We start from the raw sequence: 24065 nt of genomic DNA on the forward strand, positions 1-24065 counted from the left end.
AATATGCATTTTGATTTACATCCTACTTATTTTTTGACTGATGTACAGAAAGTACGTTGTATTCTTTTATTGTTGAAAGATGATGCCTTGGCATGGGCTTCTCCTTTGATAGAAGCAAAAAGTCCCATATTACAAAATCTTTCTAATTTTATGGATGCAATGAACCAGATATTTGATGATCCAAATCGAAGTGCTACTGCTGAGTCAGTTTTATTAAAAATGCGTCAGGGAAGACGTTCAGTGGCTGAATACACCTCTGATTTCCGTAGATGGAGTTTGGACACTGATTGGAATTTGGCAGCTAAGCTGTCTGTTTATCGAAAGGGGTTATCTGAGTTCATTAAAGATGAATTATCTAGAGCTGATGCACCCACTGAATTTGAAGCCTTTGTTAAACATTGTATTCGTATTGATGCTCGTCAAATGGAGAGGAAACAAGATAGATGGGGTTCCATGTGGACTCGTCCTAATTATCCAGAACCAGCAATATCAAATTACTCTGGAACTCCTGCAACACAACAAATTGAGGAGTCTGAGCCAATGCAAATAGATACCATTCGCAAAAAGATTTCTATTGAAAGAAGAGATCAACGACGACAAGCAAATCTCTGTTTGTATTGTGGTAAATCTGGACATTATGTTTCTAATTGTTCTCAACGACCTCGCAAGACAGTTGCTACTTTAATGGAACCTAAAGACTCTGACCAGGAATCTATTATTTCATGCTGCTCACATCAACTGAATGCTATTATTCCTCAAATCTCTTCACTGTCTACATTGGAGAGAGAGAACAGAAGAATAAAGAATCATTTTTCAATACCAATACAACTTGAGATAGACTCTCAACTTATTTCAACCATGGCAATGCTGGATTCAGGAGCCAATGGTAATTTCATGGATATAGATTTTGCTAAACAAAACCATATAGTATTTCAAGAAAGAAAGACCCCTGTATTGATGGAGACAGTTGATGGGTCCCCTCTGAATTCTGGTCCCATCACACATGAGACAGAACTTATGTCCTTGATGATAGAACCCAATCATAAGGAGGAACTCACTTTTTTTCTCATCTCTTCTCCAAATTTTCCCATAATTTTGGGTCTCCCTTGGTTCACTAACAATAACCCAGCCATTAACTGGGAGTCTCAAACCCTAACGTTTCAAGATCCTATCGGTATGGTCCCGCTTGCACAGGAGGAGAGTCAGATCTCAGTGTCCCCCTCTTCTGTGGAGGAACAATTGCCTGTTCAATATCAGGATTTTGCAGATATCTGTAACAAACAAAACGCTGACAAATTACCACCCCATCGACCATATGATTGTCCCATTGATCTATTACCTGGGGCTGCTATTCCTTTTGGTCGGATTTATTCATTAGCTGATCCTGAATTAAAGACACTAAAGACTTACCTGGAGGAAAATGAAACTAAAGGTTTTATACGTCCTTCAAAATCTCCAGCAGGGGCTCCTATTTTTTTTGTAAAAAATAAAGATGGATCTTTGCGGCCATGCATTGATTATAGAGAATTAAATAAAGTTACTATAAAGAACAGACATCCACTTCCTCTCATCCCAGAATTATTGGAAAGACTGCAGACAGCAAGTATTTTCACAAAGCTTGATTTAAGAGGAGCGTACAACCTAATACGCATTCGACCAGGTGATGAATGGAAAACGGCTTTTCGAACAAAGTATGGACATTATGAGTACCTTGTGATGCCGTTCGGGTTATGTAATGCCCCTGCTACTTTCCAACATTTTATAAATGATGTCTTTCGAGATTTGCTTGATCTGTTCATTATTGTATATCTTGATGATATCCTTATCTTTTCTAATTCTTTACCAGAACATCAAGAACATGTTCGAATTATTTTACAACGGCTACGTATAAACCAATTATACATCAAGTTGGAGAAATGCGAATTCCATCGTACTCAAATAAAATTTTTGGGTTACATTATATCCCCTCAAGGACTGTGTATGGATCCCTGTAAAGTGCATGCTGTGGTAGATTGGGCCATACCTAAAAACATCAAAGATGTGCAACGATTTATGGGCTTTGCTAATTTCTATCGACGTTTTATAAAGGACTTTTCTGGAATTGCTGCCCCCATTACTCAGCTCACAAAAAAGGTTTCCTCCTTTCAGTGGTCACCAGCAGCTGATAAAGCTTTTTCCATTTTGAAAACTAAGTTCACGTCAGCTCCTATATAAATTCATCCTGATCCTACACTCCCATTTGTTTTGGAAACTGATGCATCAGATTCTGCTATAGGAGCAGTAATTTCACAAAGAGTAGGAGAAAAAATGTTACTTCACCCCTGTGCTTTTTATTCAAGGCAAATGACTGCTCCTGAAAGAAACTATGATGTGGGAAATAAAGAACTTCTTGCCATTATAGCTGCTTTTTCAGAATGGAGACATCTTTTAGAAGGTGCAAAGCATCAAGTGATAGTCCTCACCGATCACCGGAATTTGGAATTCCTTAAATCAGTAAAAAGATTATCTCCCCGACAAGCTCGATGGGCTCTCTTTTTAAGCCGTTTTGATTACCTAATTTCCTATAGACCTGGATCGAAGAATGGAAAAGCTGATGCCCTCTCAAGAGCTTATGCGGAGAATCCTCAACAGGTAAAGCCTGTTCAAACAATAATTCCTGATTCAAATTTTTTGGGGGTTATTTGTACAACGGAGTTATTAACAGAGATCAAGAATGGATATGATATGGATTCTACCCTCATGAATCCTCCAAAAAATGTTAAATTATCTTATGACAACAGAGTCTGGCATATGGCACATCAACTATACGTTCCAGAAAAAGCACGGTTAAAGGTCATGCAACTATTCCATGACTCTAAATTAGCAGGCCATAAAGGACTTCAGAAAACTCAAGAACTGTTAAGCCGTTCATTCTGGTGGCCCAACTATAAGGAAGATATAGCAAAATATGTATCCTCTTGTACAACGTGTGCCAGATTTAAGACTCCTCGTGCTTCTCCTTTTGGACTACTACAACCTTTGCCAATACCTACACATCCATGGGATTCCATTTCCATGGATTTTATTGTAGAACTTCTGAGATCTAAGAATATGACCACTATCTTTGTGGTAATTGACAGACTGACAAAGATGGCTCACTTTATACCCTGCCAGGGTACTCCTACAGCAAAAGAAACAGCCGACTTACTTATAAAAGAAGTTTTTCGTTTGCATGGCGTTCCTAATGATGTGGTGTCAGACCGAGGCGTTCAATTCACATCACGATTTTGGAAACAGTTTTGCAAATCCCTTGGCATTGTGGTGAACTTGTCCACTGCATTTCATCCACAGTCAAATGGACAAACGGAGCGAACAAACCAAACACTTGAGCAATATCTCAGATGTTATATTTGTCACCTACAGGATGATTGGGTTGATATCCTCCCCATGGCTGAGTTTGCATACAATAATTCTCAACATTCATCTACAAGATTTAGCCCTTTCTATGCTAATCTAGGATATCATCCAAATATTTGTCCCAATCTTCCTTGTGATTCTCCAATTCCTGCTGTGGAAGATAGACTGATTATTATGCAAAATAATCTTGAATTATTAAAAGAGACTTTGAAAACTGCTCAAGAAAGATATAAACGTGATGCTGACAGATCACGAAGGGCTGCTCCAACTTTTAGTATTGGTGATGAAGTATGGTTGTCAACTAGACATTTAAGAATGAAGGTACCATCTGCTAAGTTGGGAAGTAAGTTTATTGGTTCATATAAGATCATTGCACAGATTAGTTCAGTGGCTTTTAGATTGGATCTTCCTGATTCCATGAAGGTACATCCTGTTTTTCATGTATCATTATTAAAACCTTCAGTTAAGAATCCATTTCCTGGTCGCTCTTTGCCTCCTCCTGAACCAATTCAAGTTGATGAGCATGAGGAATTTATTGTTGAAAAGATCCTGGACTCTCGTATGTTTCGAAACCAATTACAGTATCTGCTACGTTGGCAGGGATATGGGCCAGAAGATGACTCTTGGCAATCTGCAAAGGATGTTCATGCCCCAATTTTGGTAAAAGCATTTCATCGACAGCATCCTGGGAAGCCTGGTCCTAAGTCGTCCAGAGGACGTCGTTGAGAAGGGGGCATCCTGTTATGTACTTGCCCTTAGTTTTGCCCTCATTCAAGATGGCCGTGATTGCATCATGAAGTTTCCATCTTGGATCTCTGTTATGAACTTGCCCTTACAATAGCCCTTATCCAAGATGGCCGGGACTGTCTCATGAAGATTCCATCTTGGATCCCATTTCCTGTTTGGGCCTAGAAAAGGCACTTCCTGTTATGAAGCCTTTGCACGAGTATTGTGTTTGTATCTGAACCAGATGCTTCCACAGAACCTTGCCTCCTTGTGATTTGGACTACAAGTACTTGATACTTCCACCAGACCTTTATACTCTTGTTACTTTGGACTTTATTTGTTGGACTCTGGAGATTTATTTGTATACCAAAATAAATCCTTTTGAATTCAGAAATACCTGGCTATTGGGTTCGTTTGTGATACCAGAAGTGTGACACCCATACTCGCCCATTTGACTGCCAAACAGAGAAGCATGATTCGTCACTCCACAGAACACGTTTCCACTACTCCACAGTCCAGTGGCTGCGTGCTTTAGACCACTCCATCCGAAGCTTGGCATTGGTCTTGGTGATGTCAGCCTTGAATGCAGATGCTTGGCTACGGAAACCCATTCCATTAAGCTCCTGCCGCACAGTTTTTGTGCTTACATTAATGACAGTGAAAGTTCGGAACTCTTCAGCTATGGAATAAGCAGAATGTTTGCGACTTTTACGCATCATGCTCCTTAGCAGTCGTTGACCCCGCTCTGTGATTTTACATTGTCTTTGTTATGAGCCGCGGCGGCCGCAGGCACCGCTGCGACTCACTGCCCCTGGTTCCCGGCGTCCCGGCCATCGTTATGATGACCGGGACGTCACATCCGGTTCCATGGCCCCGCCCGTTGCCAGGGCAATGGCTGGACGCCGAAGTCAGTATAAGCACGCCCTGGCAACACAGGGCAGCCGGGCGCGTGCGCTAGTGTACAGCCTGCGGCTGATTAATTAAGACTCATTATCACCCATTACCCTGGCCTGTGTATGATTACAGGGCTAAGCCCTGATTGGCTAGTTGCAGTATATTAGGCAGGAAGGGCTTAGCCTCTCTGCCAGTTATAGTGTTCTGTTTCCAGTCCTGCTGCCTGCTCCTGAGCTATTGTTTGGTGTTTAACCTTTGGATTGATTGCCTGTGTATGACCTTTTGCCTGTCCCCGGATTCTGAACCATTGCCTGTGACCTTGACCTATTGCCTGTACCCAGACTCTGAACCATTGCCTGTGATCCCGATCCATTGCCTGTACCCGAACTCTGAACCATTGCCTGTGATCCTGATCTATTGCTTGAACCCAGATTCTGAACCGTTGCCTGTGACCCTCACCCTGCTGGGACCTGACATCTCCAGTGCTCCGTCCAGTCTGCAAGTCGCTGGCCTGCCTTTGTTCCGTGTGTTACCTCCTGTAGCTGTGCACAGCCGTGTAAGTATAAACTTATACTACTTTGAGTTTAAGACCTGGGGGCATCTGAGTACCTGTGAGCATAACCAGTCTCTACAGGAAAGGCGGCTGCTAAAGGTGAAGAACTCTTCTACCAGTTCTATAGGTTTATACCGCATCGGTTGCCATAACAGTCTTCTGCTTCATGACTGAGTTGCTGTTGTTCCTAAATGCTTCCACGTTCTAATAATATCACTTACAGTTGACTGTGGAATATCCAGCATGAATGAAATTTCATGAACAGGCTTATTGCAAAGGTGGCATCCTATCACAGTACCACGCTTGAAGTCACTGAGCTCTTCAGAACGACCCATTTTGTATTACAAATGTTTGCAAATGGAGACCAATTTTATATACCTCTGGCAACCGTTCTGATTGAAGCACCTCAATTCAATAATTAACAGGTGTGGCCAAATACTTTTGTCCATTTAGTAACTATTTGATATTGTCGTGACAAAGTAACTTCCTTCATCTCATGATGTCTGGCCTATGTTAAGGGGGGCAGATCTTTATAAACCTGTAATTTCACCCCATTCATGATGATTTCAGGCCTGGTCCTTGTCTTTCTATATATTTCTTCTTTGGCTTTGAAGAATTGGAGGCACAAAAGGACATCTCTTAGAGATGATGGATGCTTGGCACATGTACATAATGCTCGATGAGTTTGATCGAAAGCATAAATTTGTCCAGGATAGATCGAGCTAACATGAAGAACAGGCACAGGAGGTAATATTCCAGGTGGGACAATTCCACTGATTCAGGGATGTTATGGATTCTGAGGTTGTTTTGTCTGCTGCTGTTGTCAATGTTCTCTTGTTTGCCAGAAAATAGTAGGATATAGTGTGGACCTGAGTCTTCCTTGACCGATTGACCGATGCCCTGCTAGGATTCTTGTTGGTATTGGGTGATTTCCTCCTTTACATTCTAATGTCTCAATCCATGAACAAATTTCAGAGATTTTAGTTGTAAGACCAGCAACTGCTTTGTAGACCTCTTCTTGTATGACTTGTTTGATGTTTCTCATTTCAGAAAGATGGGTGGCATGGTATCCTTTGTGGCGGGGGTTGTGGAGTGTTTGGTTTAACACTCATTGTCTGACTTACTGACAATACTTTTGCTATTAATTTTTTTCTTGTGACATTGCTAAAATCTTGTGCTATTGGCAAATAATTTTTGTTGCTTTAATGATGAGTTTTATATATTTTGTATATTGTATGTTGGATTTTTTGATGTGCTGAGTAAACATTCAGTATTTCCTCTTTTTGGCTGCTGCTTACATTCACCTTTGCTGCATTAGGTAATTTTATGCAGTCTGAGTCATTTGACTAAAGTACACAGAGTTTACTGAGCTGAATTGTATGTGATTGCCAAGGATTAGAGATAAAGCATATGAGTATATCTCATTTTAGAAAATCATTGATCAGAGAACAATTGCACTAGAGCAGAAAGATATTTATTGTAGTTTTTTTGCATATGTATGTAATTGTCTACAATACAAATAAAGGTGAAGCAGTAACTAAACATGTCAGTATAAGGCTGGGTACTCACTACAGAAATTTTTGACTGATATGTATATATCACATCATAACTATGTATACCCAATTGTAAAGCGCTACGGAATATGTTGGCGCTATATAAATAAATGATGATGATGATGATGATGATATGTTACCAACAACTGAAGTTTCGATTAGCGTCCGAATTCATGCATACACACTATATATGTTTTAAATGATTTTTACACAATTTAGCCTCTGGGCTGTGAATTTTGTCTATCGTAAGATCGTCCCGAAAAGATGATGAATCCGTACACACTGTGCAGATATATGACCTCAGCAATATGCTAAATAAATTTAAATAAAAGGCTGAACCTCAATGCACACAACACCCACAAACATAGATTCCGGAAAAGGAAATACATCATCACCAATCATTCGATTGTACAGCTTTGTGTATAGTATAAGTTTGTTAACTCTGTTCACAACTGCGCAATTACTATGATTTATTTTATTATTATTATTATGTATTTTCACATTTGTGTTACCAATGGATGTTGTATACACTTGCATACAGGAACACATAAATGACATATGGAGCATGTAAAACAGGTTTATTATTGCTTCTTGTTCATCGTTGGACCGTACACATTAATGCGATATTGGGTTGATCATTTGATAATCGGGTGATTGGCCCAATAATCATCTGAAAAAACTGTAGTGCCTTAAACTATTTAATTTTAAACTTTCCTCAGTGGTAATTTACATATCACATACCAGATCGCTTGGTTGGGCTCCGGTTCTCTTACCTGCGGCTCCCTCCTCTGCTCCTCCTCAGTGTGGGAACACTGCAGCTGCTTCTGGATAGTACCATGTTTGAAATCAGGTCTGCACATGTGATCTTTTAAAGAGTTCCATTGCTGCTTTTTGGACACTGCGCTCAAATGGCTAGACTACTTAAAGCACCTGGTTCATTCATAGTGTGCCAGTTCTTTGAGTCTCTCTGCCTGAAAAGTTGTGTCTACTCCTGACTCCTGCTCATCCAGCCATCCTGCTGTCCAGCTTCTCTGGACTTGGTGTGAATCCTTGTTGCAGAACTTTACATTTACCTGTTCCAGTTACTGTGTTTCCCAGCATCACCTGGGCCATCGTGTATCTCTGCTGCTACCTCTCACATCACCATTGATCCAGCCACTCTGCTTCCCATCATTCCGGGTTCCTCAGTGTATCCTTGCTGCAGAACTGTACACTTAACCTGTTCCAGTTATTGTGCTTCTCAGCATCACCTGGACTATTGTGCATTGCTGTCTTGACATTCACCTCTCTATCTAGGCATCCTGCTGCCTAGTATACTTGGACTCCAGCATTCCTGCCTTCTGATTAATATTACCAATTTCATCTCTGTTCAGTCAGCACTCTTCACAGGGCCCTGCTTGTTACCTACTGGGAGAACCGCAACCTGCGGACAGAAGCCGCTAAGCCTACATTTCCTTGCGGGGGTCACTGGTGAACACCTACTGTTCCATTAGAATACACACCTCCCTGTAGGTGTCGTTAAACCAAGCAGACCCTGGCGGTCCCACTTCACAGTTGACGGGTAACACATATTCTATAATCTATACAATGTGTACCTCATCATCTCCTAATTTATTTATGTGCCGCAACAAAATCTGCAGCTCCGCACAATCAACAGAAATAAAACAGAACAAAATACAGATAAATAAAGGGCAAGAGATATAATCGAATCAGTAAAAATTAGTTCAAGAGACAATAGAGAAAGCAGCTATGTAAAAAACAAAACTAGAACAAAGAAAACATTACAAAGAGGATGAGGAGCTAGAGAGTTGCTAAACATTCAAGAGGATTATGGAAGTAAACAGATGATAAGGGTGGAGGTAAGCAAACGGACATAATAGGGGTAGAGGGAAAGGAATGGAAGTGGCAGATAGAGCATGAAGAGGGAATGGTCTTAGGATGGGGCAGGATAGGCAAGTGTAAAAGGTGAGGGAACGCTTGAAAGATTCAAAGTTGGGGGCAAGTCTGGTCGGACTTGGCAAGGAGTTCAAAGCTGGAAGGGAGAAGATGGTGGAAAAGAGGCGTCTGGGGTTGTTGTACTAGAAGACGATAAGGGTTTAGAAGTAGGACTATTTGGCAAGAGAGGTGACAGCATAATAGGAGAACAGGATAAATTTGAAAAAGATAAAGTTTGCGTTGAACAGAACGGAAGCACCTCTAAAGGTAGCAAATGAGCTTGGAGTGCCAAAGCAGTGGTTTAGGATGACAGAGGTGAAGTGTGGTGGCAGAAACATCTTTGAACCAGTGTGCTGAACTCTAGGCCACCCATGAGGCATAAAATTAAATGGTTTATGGATGGCATGCTGCCACAGTGCTACCATAATGGTAGGTTAAAGAGTTAATAGTTAATATTAGTATAATTAATGAGGTTAAGCCTGTGTCTATTTAATGGACCTTGCTTGTCTCATTGGTTAACTCGAGTTGAAATACTACTATCCCCTGCACCTGTGTTTACTAAATGCTTCTAAAGAGCAAAATTGAAGGGAGTAAAACGCATCAAGATTTTTATCTTGATTTTCATTTTTATAACCATCTGGCTGTTTCATATCAACATAGACTCTTCTGTTCATGCTCAATTCAGGAGAGAGGATACCTTTTAAGGGAAAGGAGTGATTTATGATAGCTGCACCATTCAGACTCCTGAATCAAAGGAGCCTGACATGTTTTCGTAGACATGGTACAATGGAGTGAGAGTGATCTCCCTGGTGATACGCAGGTAGGCTCCCATCATCAACACCAGAGCGTGTAGCAGACTGAGTATCATTTTCTTAAAGTTTTTTGTTGTCAATGAATTATTATAAATATTTATATGCAATTGATTTATGAATTTTCAGTATATTTTCTATAATTGATAGAAATGTTTTTATTTAATTCATAAGATGATTTATTTATGAAACCTACATGAACTATGCTAATTGATATCCATGGTGTTTTACATATTATAAATATTGTTAGCACTATTTAAGTTTTTTTTTTATCACAGTGAATGTAATGTTATAATAAATATACATTTAGTGGCCACTTTATTATGTACACCTTTCTAGTACTAGGTAGGAGCCCCTTTTGCCCCTAGAACAGTATGAATTCTTTGTGGCATGGATTCAATAAGGTGCTGAAAACATTGCTTAGAGATTCTGGTCCATGTTGATATGATATCATCATGCAGTTGAGACAGGTTTGTCAACTGCTCATTCATGCTGCTACTCTCCCGTTCCACCACACGCCAAAGGTGATTGAAGTACTGATCGCATTATCACATTCATGGAACCAGCTTTAGATGACATAACCTTTGTGAGATGGTGCTTTGTCATGGTAATGTGGCCATAATGTGATGCACATGGTTAGCAACAATACTCAAGTAATGACAATAAATTAAATAATTTTAAATTGGTATTAATGGGCCTAATCTGTGCCAAGAAAACATTCTCCACACCATTACACCTGCTTTACACAGGGCAGGATGGATCCATGGATTCATGTTGTTTAAGCCAAATACTGACCCTACCATCTGCATGTAACATCAGAAATGAAGATGCATCAGACCAGGCAATATTTTTCCAATCTTCAACTGTCCAGTTTTGATGAGCATGGCCCTATGTAGCCTTGGTTTCCTGACCTTTGCCGACAGACGTGTAGGACTGCTGCTGTAGGCCATCGACTTCAATTTTCATTCATGCTGTGTGTTCAGAGATGCTCTTCTGCATACCAGTGTAACGCATGGTTATTTAAGTTACTGTCACCTCCTGTCAGCTTGAACCAGTCTGGCCATTCTCCTTTGACCCCTCTCATTAACAAGGCATTTTCAATTGCAGAACTGTTGCTCACTGGATATTTTTTGTTTTGCGAACCATTCTCTATGGAAATCACTGGACATCAGCAATTTCTGAGATACTCAAAACCACTCTCTCTGGCAACTACAATCATTCCAAGGTCAAATACACTTAGACTACATTTCTTTCCCATCCTGGTGTTTTGTCTGAACAACAACTGAATCTCTTGACCATGTCTGCATGTTTTCATGCATTAAATTGCTGCATGGCTGGTGGATTTCCAGTAGTTGCCTAGTTGTGTTAGTTTGTGGGCCAGGACCTATTAATTTCTCACAACATAGTTCATAGGTCCCAGTTGAAGAGCAGTCACCTTTTACTACACAGCCAAGATGAGCCAGTGTCAACCACTAGGAGCACAATGGGTTCACACCCACAGCCATTGACACAGGGAATACTTTGTTCCTCATTAATGCTCATGAATATTTCAAACTGCGTAGGACAAGGCTAACTACATGCAAATAAACCTACAACAACTCCATAAATTTTTAATAAACTGCAGTGTCATATACTCTAATATAGGCTTATTTATATGTTGGTTGTTTAGATATCTGTTTAATTCACAGTTGTGTGTAGGTATCATGTTTACCTTAAAAAAAATTCTGCATGTCATGCAGTTTGTTTTTAAATAATCTTTTAATTGTTTTTTAAATAATAAAAACATTAAACAGACAAATGTTTTAGGTGGGAAAGGGAAGAGCAATGGCGAGGTTGTTTTGAGGAAGAAAAAAAAGGAGGGGACACTCCCTAAAACAATATACTAGTTGGAACATAGTTGAGTGAGAAAAAGTATTCCAACATAACATTATGTGATAATGTTATAATTAGGTATTGTGTCAAGAAGGTTATATGATTTCTGCTTAAGGGTGGTGATGTTAAATACTCTTCCCTATTAGTGATTTGCAGGTGAGCTAGATAGGGAAGAGGGGTGCAAGAAAAGGGTAGGGGGAAGAGTCTCTTCTTGCTTAATTTGTGTTTTTAAGACAGATGGATCATATAGTATTCAGTGGGGTTTTGGCCTCATAATTGTCCGACCTGGGGCATCCATGTTCTTTTTAAACTATTAGAGGTGTTATGTAAGGCAGCCATGAGTTTATGACAACAGAGTGAGTCCAGTGGGGAGTATTGTTCAGCTGGTGCTGGTGTGCAAAGTGACTGATAGAAGTGACTGACTTGAAAGTATATGAGGTAGGATGAATCATCCAGTGTTAAGGGAATTCTCTTGTTTAAGAGGATGGTGTATGTAGAAGATACAAGATAAAAAAACTATTTTGAGACATGTACCATCATCAATAAGTAATAGTTAGAATTTTCAGCCAAAAAATAGGTGCAGAATTACCACTGATTGAACACACAAGGCCAGCAAATAAACACAGGAGTCCAGTGAATGAACAATGTGAATTACTTTAGTAAAACAAAGGCAACAAATCATCTTACATACATCATATGTTAAATCGAAGTACAAGATACTACAAGTAGATTAAAAGTAATTTAAGTACAAGATAATTTAATGTTTAAATGCTATTAAGCCCCTTCTTGCCTATATTTAAGTATTTCTGGAACATTATACACTCCAAATCCCCTTGAACCAGTTATGTTTGGAGAAAATATTTTTCCTTCACCATGTGGAACCATATCCTGTCCTCTGTCACATGCCATTTTCAAGAAGTCGGACCCGACATGCTCATGGTGCTTAATTCAACTTGGTAATGGATTTTATCTTTCACTACTCTAGCTTCAAACTCTCCATCATATGCTACAATTTTATAATAAAGTAATATATAATATGTTAATATGTTGAGACTTTAACAACTGGTGGAGGTAGTTAAATTAATTGTGGTCTTATATAACAGAAGGGAAGAGTTTTTCATTATGTGCCGTCACCTGGTTTCATTAGAGTGACTGGAAAATTAAGGATTCGCTTCCACACAAATCACAGATGGTACACTAACCTATCCATGACAGTGATTATTTTGATAAGTCCTGATCATAGAAATGCTATAAAATCACACTAAATAAAAGTATTTCATTGTTTTTGTTTTAGTTCCTCTCACAAATGATGGTATTCCTCATTAATATTGTGAGCTCAATATTCTGTGGCCATTTGGGGAAGATTGAGCTAGACTCAGTGACACTTGCTGTAGCTGTAAGTATTAAATGTATTATAATTACATTGTGCCTTTAATAAAAAATGAAAAAAATATATGTACAAATTTAAATTGAACAAACCTCCAAATACCAGGTGATTTGAGTGGTGATCATGGTTAAAGCTTATTTGTATCCATAAAATAATGTTAGCATGAATGGCTTAATGTACCTGTAAACATATCTTTGTTTCATTGTTTTGAGAGAAAGGGTCTTAACTGTTCCTGAGTGTCATGCCTCCTTGTATTTCTAAGAAAATTATATTTACTTAATAGGTATTTTTTTATTCAAACATTTAGAACCTTAGGGAGGATTCAATTAACCGCAAAGTACAGGGGGTGGCTTGCGCACTGTCCTTCTGCGTGCACTTCTGGTTAATACTGTACTGAAATCCTTGTTTAATTTTGCTCACTCCTCGCTCCTCCAAATTAGCTAAACTCTTTTGACCACCACTTGCCAACCAGCCACTGTAAATTTACAGGAGGCTGTTGGCTCTGGTTCTCTGAGTTGATAGTTTCCTTATGTCACATGTTACTGGTAGCTGTGTAACTATCCTTGGACCAGGGGTGTCACTTGCCCCTCTCATTTTTAGCACACTGAGTTCTAAGTAAGTGCTGCAAGCTTAATGAGCTTGAAGCACTTCAACATCCAGGGGCTCAGAATGGCAGGTCATGACATCACTAGGAATTCCCTGTGTGGTAGTAACAAAAGCAGAGCAGGGTAGGTCCAGATTGGACTAAAGATTGTTGTAGCAATTAAAATGAAGTAGTCAGAGGATCTGATATTTTTAAACAGTCAAGTTTATTAAATTACGTGAACACAGATTATCTGACTGGGCAAAGAAGAGTGGTAACAATAATACATTCCTCCATGTTTTAAAAAATCTTGGCACCCTTATGCAGAGGGGAATTTAGCTGGGCATTTACTCTGATTGGATAACTATTGATTACGTGCACCTCTACTGAAAGAGTGTGCCTCCTTAACCACAATGTGTTAAAATATGAGGCCTTGCCTTGGCGATTTGGAGACACTGATTCTCTTATCATTGTTTTTCTAATTAAGCACAAAGACAAAACAGTACAGACTTGCAAAGGGTACATTCCATGAAGCATGAAAGCTATAAACATTTTCATTTCTTGCAAAGCTTAATTTCATTAAAGCTGTAGCATATAAATAAAATCATGGCTACTAGATTTTGTAATCCAAACTGAATATTCAAACAACGCTACATCAGCTATTAGATCCATTGCTGTCTGGATCTAATAGCAGTTGTCATGAAAGTTAGCACCACCTAATAATGTTAGTGTGCAGAAGAGATCTGTTAGAGTTTCCCTTCATTATATGGGGTCTACCCAAAAGGAAACAAAATTATTTTTAATTAATGCAATTAATAATGAAAAATAACAGTTACCCCAAAACTCTCCAATGTAACACCATCCCCAAATATTTGTTTTTACCAGCACTATCCCACTTTCTTCCAAGGTTACAAACTATGGATATGGATACCTATTTGTGAACATGCATTTTATAAAAAAACAAAATTAACATGTCCACCTTTGCATCTAGACCATATAACTATGTAAGTCCTTGTATAAAGAACTGTTATTTGGATTTGCTATATTTGAGAGAACTAGGCAATTAAACTTTGGTGTGAATATTTGGAATTTCACTAAGCGAACATAACTATTAAAAATATATGAGAGCTAAGGCCATATATTATTAATATACAAAATGTATTATTTGTTAAAAACTTGTACTAACAATAAATCAGTATTCCATATCACTCAACATGACTGACATTAATTAATTAATTGCATAAAACCTGCCTAGTGATCAACAGCCATAAACCCAATTCTGGGGCAATTAATCCATATGTATTAATGGTCTGAGCTAATTTAATGGTATCTAGTTGATAAATAATTGGCCTCCCAAGTAAAATATAATTAAACAGTGATTCTTAGCTGAATTGATCTTCTCCACTAATTAAGATACAGACCCCCAGCAGAGTTGTAATATGATGTGGATATCTTGCAAAGTAATTTATTAATCATTTTGAAAGAAGCTACTGGCAGTAGTATTGATCATCTTTTGGAAATTAACTATGGGATTCCAATTATATTTACTATCTGCATTTTATTATGTATCAACAGGTTATCAATGTAACGGGTATATCTGTTGGCTCAGGTTTAGCCTCTGCCTGTGATACACTCATGTCTCAGGTATGTTGGACAAAAAATGTGTGTGTGTATATGACATAGCATGTATTCTAAATTAATATACATGAAATTCAGAATTTGTTGCAATATCATTTAGCCCTGTAATATACAGATAAGTTAGAGTCAGTCAGCAAACTCAGGAAAGGATAGATATGTTGGGAGACATTCATAAAAATGGTCACACACAAATACTGAGCAAAAATAGTTTTCTGGAACATGAATGTTCAAAAATGCCCTACATTTCTAAAACTGTTCTGACAGTTTCTTTTTTTTTTTTTAAATACATTTTATTAGTAACATCTTACCTTGAACAATATTACAGAATAGCAAAATTCTTATAAGGTACATTAGTGAGATTACATATGCACATATAAATAGAGCAATATATATGACATTCTCTCACAGTGCTTTACAATATAAACTCAACTTCGAGTCAATTTGGTAGCATGTAGATGTTATTTTATTATGGGCTGTACAAACAAAGGGGAAAGAGAAAAAGAAGAGCGGGAGGAGGGAATGGTATAAGAAGAGATGGGGGGGGGGCAGAACAGGTTGGAGGGACTAGGGAAAGGGAGAAGGAATTCACGCTTTCAGCAGGAGAGAGCAGTCTAACCTGGTGTTTCCGGAAACGAGTCAGGTTCAGCTAAAATTGAAGCAGGGGTTGATTACAATATGAAGCCCAGGGAGACCAGACTTTGTTAAAGGACACGGAGGAGCCCCTAAGCACACTGGTGATATGTTCCATCTGATAGGTGTGCCAGACTCGACCACAGACCATTTGAAGAGTTGGGGGTATGTGATTCTTCCAGTAGGCAGCTATTTGACAAGTAGCTGCACTGATTATGTGCCGGAGAAGCTTATGAATATGTGTTGGGAGGTCTGGAAGAGGTAGGGGCAATAACACATGCTTAGGATCGGAGGGTACGGGGGTGTCAAGAACAGCCGCTGCTAATGTGAGAACCTCTGTCCAGAACGGGTGCAGTTTGGGGCAGTCCCACCAAGTGTGCATGAAATTGCCGATGTGGCCACAGTTTTTCCAGCACGCTGGACTCGTTTGAGGATATATAGTGTGGAGCCTAGACGGAACGTAGTACCATCTGTGGAGCAATTTATTGGCGTTTTCTTTAATACGGACATTTATGGAACAGCGTGCTGTCCATTCGTATATGTCTGACCATTCTTCTGGGTCTAGGGACGCTCCCAAGTCCGCTTTTCACTGCGTCTGGAATCGGTCCTTGACCTCTATGGAGGTGGGGAGCAAGGCATTGTACAGCGTGGAGATAAGACCTTTTGAGGATGGTTCTGATAGGCATAGATTCTCAAACACAGTGGGAGGCCTAGAAGATAATTGAACCTTAACCTGTTGATGATAATGTCTGATTTGCAAGTATTGGTGGAACTGTCCCTTCCCCAGCCCGCACCGACCGGCTAGCTCCGAGAACTGAGGGAACGTTAGGGTCCCCATTATGTGATTTAGCAGCAATAATTTGCCCTCCCCCACCCATTTTGTATACATAGGACGTGATAGGCCCGGCGTAAAGGCTGGGTTCGACTAGAGAGGTATTAGTATCGGAGGAGCAGGAGATAAAGATGCCATTCTGTTACATCGGGACCAGATAGAGAGGGAGAGAGCTATTACTGGGTGAGCTCGAGAAGGAGCTGGGCGCTGCGCAGCTGGGAGCCAGAGGGTAGAACAAATTGGTGAGCCTCCTAGGAGATCCGATTCTATGTCAACCCAGACCCTGGTTCCAGGCGAGAGTGCCATTGGACACATTGTGCAAAACGTGCTGTATAGTAATAGTTGCGAAGATTGGGTATGCCGAGGCCACCTGCCATGGGAGAGCGTTGTAGAATACAAGCAGAGATCCTGGGTCTCTTATTTGACCAAATGAAGCACATGACAGAGGCTTGCAGCATTTTAAAAGCAGAGGGAGGAATTCTGATTGGGAGGGTATGGAAAAGGTAAAGCAGCCTGGGGAGCAAATTCATCTTCACTGATGTAATCCGCCCCAACCAAGATATTATTAATTTATCCCAGGTGATCATGTCTTTTTTTAGACACGCTATCAATTGAGGGTAGTTTGCTTGGTAGAGGTCTTCTGCCTTTCTGGTGATTGCTATACCCAGGTATCGGAATTCCAGTGAAAGGGGAAGTTTAGTTCCAAGAGCTGCTTCAACTTAGGAGGGATATTGAGGTCCAGGAAATCTGTCTTGGCCATATTGATCTTAAAGTTTGAGACTATGGAGAAGTTATCGAGTTCCTGGAATAAATTTGGTAAAGATGTTAGGGGGTTGGTGATAGTAAGGAGGATATCGTCTGCGTAGAGCGCAATCTTATAGATGCTGGAGGATAGCTGTATGCCAGAGATATTTGGATTTTGACGTATTTTCATAGCCAAGGGTTCTATGATTAGTCCAAACAAGAGTGGGGAGAGAGGGCAATATTGTCCTGTTCCATTTTGAATTTGAAAAGATGGGGAGGAACACCCATTCACCTGGACAGAAGCAGCGGGGTTGGCATACAAAGCGGAGACCCCTTTAAGAAAGCGGTCTTTGAAGCCAAAAGCTGAGAGGGTTTTCATCATGAAGGGCCAGCCAACGCGGTCAAATGCCTTTTCAGCATCGAGGGACAAGAGGAGGGAGGGCATTTTACGTTCATTAATGTGTTGGATGAGGTCTATAGTCCGCCTGGTGTTATCTGCAGCCTGTCGGCCTGGGACAAATGCAACCTGATCGGGGTGTACTAATTTCGGGAGGATTGTTCTGACAGTTTCAATATTTGTTGTATGCTATGTCTGATCTGATATAGGACAAGTGCTTTATAAGTGCAATTTTCTTGTTCCTGTTGGGAATGTCACACCACAGATTTGGTGGATAAGCTCCCCTTTTTGGGTTCTATTAACATGTACAGTCATAAATACTATAAGAGCCATGAATTGGTAATATCATATTTATTTTTAAGTTGCTAAAAGGTCATCAGTGTGTTACTGTCAAATATGTCTCTTAGGAGTCTCACACCTTTTTGCACCCTCAACTTTCCGTCTTCCAGTTTACACTTAATTCCAACAGATTTGTATTTTCTCAGTGTTATGTCGGTATAATGTGTATTACATTTCAGTCTTTTAAGGCACATATTCAATACTTTGAACATTTGAATGATGTATCATGTATACGGTTTTGGGTTTGAAGGCTGCATGGGAGGCCAGAATTGTATATTATATCATCACTGGTCCGACATAATATGCTCTGTAATAAAGGCTGCATTAGAGCAATCTTGTATGAACCAAAATTTAACATGAGCAAGTTTGGAGGTGACATGGCGCCTATATATACATCAGACATACATCAGACACCGACATTCCTCCTGATTTTTTAGGTCTCTGCAGTTATGTAAAGGAGATACAGGGTTGTTTGCAAGTCCATAAAATAAAAATAATTAATTTGTTTCAATATATATTTAGAAATTTTAAATAGATTGTGTTGTACAGGGTATAGTATCCAGGTAACAAAATCATTTTAATATTGGCCATTCTACCAGAGAGTCAGCTTTATTGATTACTCATCCTAGATTTTATTTTGTGTATTATCAATGCAATGTTTAGCTTAAAATAGTCTTCACAATACTTAATTATCATATCCCAAGGTATTTTTAAACATTGCATGGAAGACCAACATTTATCAGACATGGCCTGCCCACAATACACTGCAGTAAAGTGTCTGTTTGCTCCACTGTCTGGGATGACATTGAATGAGAGTTGGCATTAGTATTCAGACAATATTAAGCACACTTATCCAGAATGTGTATATCAAATGGTGGAGGGACATATACATTACAGATGTGCACGCAGGCCTGATTCAAATCGGAATGCAACTTGCACACAAGTTATGGTTTAAAAAAGAGCACAGAACTTGAGCGTTTCAAATCCCAGCGGATCTCAATATGCATTTCAATTTGAGTCTGGATGTAAGTACGCTCTGCCTAAATGGTACTTGCCTTATGTAGACAGACAGAACAGACTGCAATATGCGCACAAGCATTTTGCAATGTAAGATCACATCACAACGATCAACTGCATTAGCATGCCTTTACTGGACATTTCCCACGTCTGTCCGCCCCTTGCCACCCCTGTTCCGACCTTCATATATTAGGCAGTTGTAAATGTCATTTGCGTTTGGACAATTCATTGACGTAAGGTCCGTTTCTGAGCGTGCGCAGAGCTATTTCATTCACGAATCGGCATGCAAATGGACTTACGTTCAAACGTGAATCAGTCCCATGATGTCAAAAGAATGAAAAGGAGAGACATCCTTACAAAGCATGATGTGTGTGTGTGTGCATAATACACCAATTTAATTTTAAACATTCAATGCTAACACACCCTCTCTACCACCCGGGATAGGCAGATTCTTGTCCCTGAATAATAAACCAAGTTAAATCACTCACTGAAAATATGTGTAACTGTGTACTAAAAATACCTTGTCTTTTTTGCCCTTCTCATGTCCAAGGGCTAGAATTTAAATATTCAATGTTGTTTCCAAATTTTAGCAGTCCCTGCTTTCTTGCCATTGTGAATCTCAACAGTCACACTTTTTTCAAGTTGTCACCAGAATGGAAGTAATACACAGAATGGTACGTACACTGGCGCTTCCCTCTTTGACTCACAGAGAACGTCTAAACAGAGGAATGTATCTCCTCAATCCTCTCGTCATACGAGGTACATAATAAAGAAAGAAACAAAGAAATAACATGGCATAGTAACACAAAACACCAAATAAAGTCCACCACCACTATGGGGTATATGTTGATCCTCAAAGATAGGTGATGTCAAAAAACTTCCAATAAGCACCCATGATTCTTTCTTCAATTCTCTCCCCCTTAGGGTATATGCTTACATTTAAGGAGATCAATATGCGCCTGTAGGGTTATTCTCTGTTCCCTTAACCGTGTTGCAGTATGTATTCTCTCTCACTCCACTTCAACATGTGGACATAAAAAGAAAAAGAAGCAAAGAAACCGCAATGGTGCATTATCTCAAAACACATTTATTATCCATAAAAACAATCTGAATAGTTAGAGTCAATGGTGGGGCCCCGTACCAAGTGTAAAAAATGAAAGCGCATGTATGCTAATAACCACTGCTGCAGCTCAGTTCCAATGTAAACAGCACTGTCACCTGTACACTCGATGATCGGGTCACCGGCCGACGCGTTTCAACCCACAGTCCCGGGTCTTTCTCAAGGCAGTGGTTATTAGCATACACGCGCTTTCATTTTTTACACTTGGTACGGGGCCACACCATTGACTCTAACTATTCAGATTGTTTTTATGGATAATAAATGTGTTTTGAGATAATGCACCATTGCGGTTGCTTTGCTTCTTTTTCTTTTTATGTCCACATGTTGAAGTGGAGTGAGAGAGAATACATACTGCAACACTGTTAAGGGAACAGAGAATAACCCTACAGGCGCATATTGATCTCCTTAAATGTAAGCATATACCCTAAGGGGGAGAGAATTGAAGAAAGAATCACGGGTGCTTATTGGAAGTTTTTTGACATCACCTATCTTTGAGGATCAACATATACCCCATAGTGGTGGTGGACTTTATTTGGTGTTTTGTGTTACTATGCCATGTTTTTTCTTTGTTTCTTTCTTTATTATGTACCTCGTATGACGAGAGGATTGAGGAGATACATTCCTCTGTTTAGAGGTTCTCTGTGAGTCAAAGACGGAAGCGCCAGTGTTCGTACCATTCTGTGTATTACTGTGTATTGATTGTGGAGTTTTTGGTGGAAACTCTGGGGTGTTTACACGGCTGCATACTTGAGTGAAGCGTCCTACAAGATCTGTTTTAATTATAACAGAATGGAAGTGTTGGCATTTAGGATGGCTAACATTTCATGTCGACAGGTTAACTGCCGACATTTCCAGTGTTAGAAATATGCCCACATCCCAATGTGAAGAATAGTCACTCTTTTAACTTGATTATTGTCTCGCTGTGTTATAAGATAACAGTTCATCTTGTTTGTAGAATGCAGTTGGCCAAGTAGCCTCTAACCACCATCCACTGTGGTGTTTTCGGCACTAGTAGGGTCTCTGCTTTTAACCCCCAATAGGTTATAATAAAAAAAAGGTAAATAAATGGGTCAAAGGTTGATTTGATTGAATCTTCATTTGATGTTGTTTGATATTTAATAATGGTAGCTCATTCCTTTACACAGTACATTAGTTGTTAATCATATAAATACTGCTGATAATAGATAAATTACAGTATTATAATCGGTGCGCAATACCTGTTGATGCAAGAGACTGGGGCCACACAGGTTTAGTAGGCTTGTCTTTTGATAAGATTGATGAGGTACAGGTACATCTTCTGTCACTTGGGAATCATTCTGCCAGAAAACACAGCTACATAAGGACGACATTTATCATTCCCCTGCAACTCCATATTTTGCTCCTGATGTTTCCATAACCCCTGGCTGCAAGCTTCACATCTCAAGAACTTTGGTGTGAGCTCTGAAATTATTTCCTTCTCACCTCAAGAAAAAATTGCTTTATCTGTCAGTATATTTCACTGCGACATCTCCTCTGATTAATGAGACTCTAATTGCCCGGCCATTCCCTCCCCATGTAACAGCTGTTTCAGTCTTCTATCTAATCATTGTATTTTCAAGCCTATTCAAATCTTTGCCTGCCATCACAAGTATGAGGAGTTGTAACTGAGTCTAAACTAGATTTGGACTGGAACTTGGCTCTCTCCTATTTCATGACTCTGCAAGGTCTCAATTACTACATCTCCTGTACCTTATTACTCTCCATTCAACACTTTCTCTCACTCCCCCACATGGCTCACCCTATCATTACTCCATACTACAGACCCAAGCCTATCCCCTCTGTCCGATATCACTCCCCCATCCACCACATATCACCCTGTCCCACCCGAACATCCAATCCCGCCAACCTTATTTCCATCCTTCCTCTTACTCACCTTCCCCTGTCCTGCGCACTCTGTATTGCAAGATCTGTCTGCAGCAAACTCCCATTCATGACCTCTTACTCTCCCATTCCTTTGGTCTCCTGACCCTTACAGAAACGTGGATTTTCCCTTCTGATACTGCTTCTTCTGCTGCACTGTGCCAAAGGGGGTCTCTTGCTGCCATACTCCCCGTCCTGGGGACCACCAAGAAGGTGCTGCAGGTGTCCTACTAGCTCCTGGCTACACCTTTAGCATTATTTCCCCTGAACCCTCTGCTTCTCTTCCTTTGAAGTTCACTCCATCAGCCTCTTATCCTCTCTTCACCTTCTTGTTGCTGTCATCTATCATACCCTGGCCCTTCCTCTCAATTTCTTGATAACTTTGCTACCTGGTTTTACCATTTCCTCTCTTCTGATCTTCCCACTATTATAATTGGATATTTTAACATCCCTACTGACTCTCCTATTACTACTACTGCCTCTAAATTTCTAACTCTCACTTCTATGGTCTCACCCAGTGAACAACTTCTGCCACCTACCATGATGGTCACTCCCTGAACCTAGTGTTCTCTAATCTCTGTGACATCTCCAACTTTTCCAATTCTGTCTCTCCCCTCTCTAACCACAATCTTCTTTACCATTACCCTCTCTTTACCTCTTACCCCCCTCTCCCACCCAAAGTCGTTTGTGCACTGCCTCCCATCAATAGCATTGATCCCATAACCTTTGCATCCTCCCTCAAACTCTTACTTGCTCCCATTTTTTCCCTATCATGTCCCAATGTTGCTGTCTCTCTTTACAACACAACACTCTCTGTTGCCTTTGATATTGCAGCCCCAGCCACCCCCCTTCGGCACACTTCAATCCAACCCCCCAACCATGGCACTCCACCCTTACTCGTCTCCTCCAAAGTGCTCCCGCTCCTCTAAACTCCAGTGGAGGAAATGCCACTCCGTTGCTGACTTCATCAACTTTAAATTCATCCTTAATTCCTACTATTCTGCCATCTCTCTTGCAAAGCAAACATATTTCACAAAAATATGAATCCATTATTATATTATGCATAAACTGCTGCTTAAGTAATCTTGGTTCTTTCATATATTAACATTATTAAGTTACTTTCCCTTCCTATCACCTCGCAGACATATGGAGGAAAAAATTTGAAGCGCGTGGGTACAATATTACAGAGAGGGATTCTCATCCTAATGCTGTGTTGTTTCCCATGCTGGGCTATCTTCATTAACACAGAACAGGTGCTGCTGCTCTGTAGACAGAATCCAGATGTTGCCAGGTGAGCATTACTTCATAACACATGATAATATAGTGGATTACATTATTTAAGGGGATGTCCAAACACAGTAAGAAAGACCGAAAAAGAGACATTATTACTTAGTGCCTCACTATTGCATGAGTGACTCATGAAGTGATTGCTGGCATGGTTAAACATTGTTGCAGCCCACCAAATAACCACAGGTCTAAATTAAAGTGGACTTTCCACCTATACCCACAGTGGAGACATACATTTTGCAGGCTGAACCAGTATGCAGCCTATCAAGTTGCTATGGACCAGTGACATCACTGAGGCACTGCCTGCCTAATATTCATGGGTACTGATTCTTAGGGGCAGATTGAGTTAGCCGTAAGGTGCCACTGGACATCGCCTCAATGTCCGACTGCGCTCCGTGCCTGTCAATATGGTACAGAAATTGCTGCTCATTTTCCTTCAAATGTCAAGGGGATG

At 40.1% G+C, this 24065-nt stretch overlaps 1 protein-coding gene across 1 annotated transcript in view; it reads left to right on the forward strand.

Annotated features, from left to right (window-relative positions):
- The window catches only part of LOC142138398 (multidrug and toxin extrusion protein 2-like), a 95724-nt gene that overhangs the window by 12505 nt on the left and 59154 nt on the right, over positions 1-24065 (forward strand). The window contains exons 2-4 of the mRNA XM_075195047.1: positions 13033-13134; positions 15284-15352; positions 23467-23615. Coding sequence (XP_075051148.1) covers positions 13033-13134; positions 15284-15352; positions 23467-23615 — 320 coding nt within the window. The remainder of the gene's footprint in view (positions 1-13032; positions 13135-15283; positions 15353-23466; positions 23616-24065) is intronic.

The sequence above is a fragment of the Mixophyes fleayi genome, chromosome 2, assembly GCF_038048845.1.
Source record: "Mixophyes fleayi isolate aMixFle1 chromosome 2, aMixFle1.hap1, whole genome shotgun sequence".
NCBI lineage: Eukaryota > Metazoa > Chordata > Amphibia > Anura > Limnodynastidae > Mixophyes > Mixophyes fleayi.